Genomic DNA, 3268 nt, shown 5'->3' on the forward strand with positions numbered 1-3268 from the left:
AGTGTGACCCGCAGCACCCCCTGCCCCAGTTGCCCTACAGGGGAGGGCAGCAGGGTCCTGTCCCCCTTGTACCTGCACAGAGAAGCAGCCCAGGGCCAGCACATGATGCAAGGACACAGGGACATGGCATGCCAGGGACAAGCACCTTCCCTCTCTGGCAGCATCTCTCACCCCCAGTGCGCCTGGCACAGGGGGCAATGGGGGTGGTGAAGGGCAGGCAGGCTGCAGGCAGAGCCCTGGCACAGCTGCCCCAGGGGAGCTGCAGGGCTGTTGGCGCTGGAGAAGGGCAGCTGAGTCCCAGGGGCACAGCTCTGTGCAGCCATGGCAGCATCCCAGAGCAGGCAGGGCTCAGCACGCTCCAGCAAACCCCACAAGGGTTGCATTGCAGGCAGCCAAGGGCCCAGGGTGCCACGGCCGCACCACCTGCCTGCAGAGCTGTGGCCGGACATGCCTCAACCAACTGCAATAGCGGAGACATAGTCAAGACTCTGTCCTTCTGCAGGACCAGCTCTCTGCAAACCCCAGGTGTAGGCAGCAGCCCCAGCTGCAGGCAGGGCAGCACTGAGCCAGCACAGGCACCACACAGCAGTGGGGGGACAAATGGACCCGGCTCTGCACTCACAGGGAGGCATGTATGGGCTGGATGTGCTGCCCTCAACAGGGTGCAACGCTGGGCTGAGCTGGAGCTGCCCAGGTGCTCCTGGAGAAGAGGGATGGAGGAGGAGCTCTCTTGGAGGAGAGCTGCAGCGAGGCCAGCAGTGCAGGCAGCATGGTCAGGAGGTGAGCAGGCAGCTCCACCTCAAGAACCTTAATAGGCAGGGGAAAGAACAGACCCAACAATCAAAAACACAAATACAAGACTAAAGTACAGAGTGTGGGCTGGGTGGTGCTGGAGCAGGGCGGGGAAGAGTAAGGGGGGGGTCCCTCTGCAGCCAGAGCCAGGAGGGACAGCAGAGGACATGGGCCATGGAAAGGAGGAGCCAGCAAACTCCTAGGGCTCAATGGACTGGGGCTGTGAACCTGCAGGTCTGGCACCAATAAACCCTTAGGAAGCAAATAAGCTTCATACCACCTGTGCTGCAGGTGCCTGTGGGAGGGGATGTGAGCAAACACAGCCTGAGGTGGGCAGCGTGGGGACGATGCTGTGCTGCAGCCCCAGCACTGACCCTGCAGAGACGCTGGGCAACCCTCAGCTGGGAGCTGGTCTTCCCGAGAAGGCAGACCTGTGTCCCGCTGATGTGCAGGGGCTTGGGAGAGATGGGGACCAGCTCCTCAGGCTGAGACAACCCAGAGGAGCTGGGCTCTGGTACCCTCTCCCACACCTAGGCTCGCAGGGCAGTGAGCTGTGCCTGTGCCTTGGCCAGGGGAGGACAGAGCCCAGCATCCTCCTGGGGACTATCCAGGGTCCCCCCAGAGCAGGACACCCCCACAGCCCCAGAGAGAGGGCACTGGTCCCAGGCACTGGGGGAGGCAGGGGGATACACACAGTGCCCCAAGCCCACAGTGATGGCAATGCCAACTCTGTGCTCCTGGCCCCGCTCACCCAGCAGGCTGGTGCAGGATATGGCAACGCATCATTCCCCTCCCAGGAGACCCTCCCAAGTAAGGCCCACCCCAGGGTGCCAGAGCCCTGGCCTAGCCCTGGACATACAGATCATGCTCAGCTGCAGCCATTCATTGTGGGACAGGACAGAGGGACCCCGTGGGCAGCGCGCCGCTCCCCCCGCAGTCACACCACAAATTTGGTCTTGGTGAGGGAACCACTCTTGGTGGCCGTGTCCGCGTGAGCCTGGTACCCAATGGCCACCTTCTGTGACAGGCCCAGGTGCTCCTTGTAGACACGCCTGGAAGAGGGAAGGGGCTACGTGAATGGGGCAGCATCACTTCTCCCACTGGCTCCCTGCCCAGGGACCCCATTACCCCCAAACATGGCCCCACACAGCCCCCTCACAAAGCTGAATTACCCAATGTGGGTGACCCCTTCCCGGTTCTCCGCTTCCCGGGTCCAGATGGCGATCTTGTCCCCCTTGGCGCGGATGTTGATGACAGCCCCGCACACCTCATTGCTGTACTCATCAAACATCTCCCCAATGAGGCACAGCAGCTGCCGGGAGAAGGGGAGACCGGGACAGTCCCCACTGGGGCTCAGCGCTGCGGCAGGGGGAAACACCGCTGCCAGAACACTGCAGGCCAGCCCGAGCGGGGCCGCACTCACCGTCTCCAGCCAGAAACGGTCCAGCTCAGTGTGCCGCTGCTGCTTGGCCAGGGTGATGAGCCAGCGCCCGCCACGCTTGTTCTGGCTGTCCTCCCACATGGGCTCGATGCCGTCCTAGGGACAGGCAAAGGGATGGTCAGGGGCACCAAGCACCCAGCCAGAGCCAGCTCGCGGAGCTGTGAGCAGCCAGCCAGGCTTCCCCTCCCACCCTATGACCAGGGCACCCTGCCAGCCCCACTGGCACCCAGTGTGCCCCCATAATGCTGGGTGCTGCAGGAGGCTCTGAGGAGGGACTGCAGCTGAGGGGGTGTCGCACCTTGAAGAGGGAGTAGTCACAGCCAGATGTGAGCTTGCTGGCGAGCTGGATGTGGCTGTACAGCCTGTGCCGGGCGGAGACAAGACACAGAAGCAGGTGAGAAGTGGTGCCTCAGGGACCCCCAGCACCCTTCTCTGGCCCAGATCCCCTCACCGGGGCCTCTCCAGAGGGGGCACATTGCCCACCCATGGGACACTCACGCCCAGAAGTCCTCCACAGTGCTGAACTTGGTGACAAGGCGCAGGTTTGCCTGCCACATCTTGCTCTTGTCATTCTTGAAGAACCACAGTGCCCACCTGGGGAGGGAGGGGAGATGGGGGAGTCAGCCATGCTAGAGCCCCCCTCCAGCCCTGGCACCCCCCTCCCAGTGCTAGGAGAGGCTGCCCATGGCCAGGCCCCCCATACCTGTTCTGCAGGGGGTGCTTGCCCAGGCTCTCTGCCAGGAGCAACTCTTGCTGCTGAGCCCTCCGCCGCCGCCGATCCTCTTGCCTCCGCTGGGGAAGGAGGGACAGCCCCGAGGAGCCCCGTGGCCACCCCAGCAGGGAGCCTGCAGCCCCCCCCAGCCACCCCCACACCACAACACGGACACCACAGCCAGGAGCCCCGAGGGGACGGCAGGGCTGCCTAGGCTCTGCTGCTAGGCCCAGCCCACAGGGAGAACACTCACCTGCTCCCCTGTAGCCATCCTGCCCAGCTCAGGCTCCCCCCCAGCCACCCCTGGCTCTTAAGTGCCCACA

The 3268-nt window shown here is 63.9% G+C and overlaps 1 protein-coding gene across 1 annotated transcript; it reads right to left on the reverse strand.

Moving 5' to 3' along the window:
- Positions 1 to 1729: 1729 nt before the first annotated feature.
- On the reverse strand, positions 1730 to 3216 carry EIF4E1B (eukaryotic translation initiation factor 4E family member 1B). Its single transcript, XM_019473840.1, has 7 exons — positions 3199 to 3216; positions 2937 to 3025; positions 2732 to 2827; positions 2532 to 2595; positions 2216 to 2329; positions 1965 to 2104; positions 1730 to 1844 (listed from the first exon to the last, which is right to left on the reverse strand). The coding sequence occupies exons 1-7, from the start codon at positions 3214 to 3216 to the stop codon at positions 1730 to 1732; spliced, it is 636 nt and encodes a 211-aa protein (XP_019329385.1).
- Positions 3217 to 3268: the final 52 nt, after the last annotated feature.

Source organism: Aptenodytes forsteri, unplaced genomic scaffold, assembly GCF_000699145.1.
Source record: "Aptenodytes forsteri isolate BGI_AS27 unplaced genomic scaffold, ASM69914v1 Scaffold54, whole genome shotgun sequence".
NCBI classification, from domain to species: Eukaryota; Metazoa; Chordata; class Aves; order Sphenisciformes; family Spheniscidae; genus Aptenodytes; species Aptenodytes forsteri.

What these genes read in the sequence shown, in the direction of transcription:
- EIF4E1B (XM_019473840.1), bottom strand. An exon ending in AAGCACCCCCTGCAGAACAG is followed by an intron (nt 2,828 to 2,936) that starts GTATGGGGGGCC and finishes CTCCCTCCCCAG; the next exon opens with GTGGGCACTGTGGTTCTTCA. An exon ending in ACTGTGGAGGACTTCTGGGC is followed by an intron (nt 2,596 to 2,731) that starts GTGAGTGTCCCA and finishes CGCCCGGCACAG; the next exon opens with GCTGTACAGCCACATCCAGC.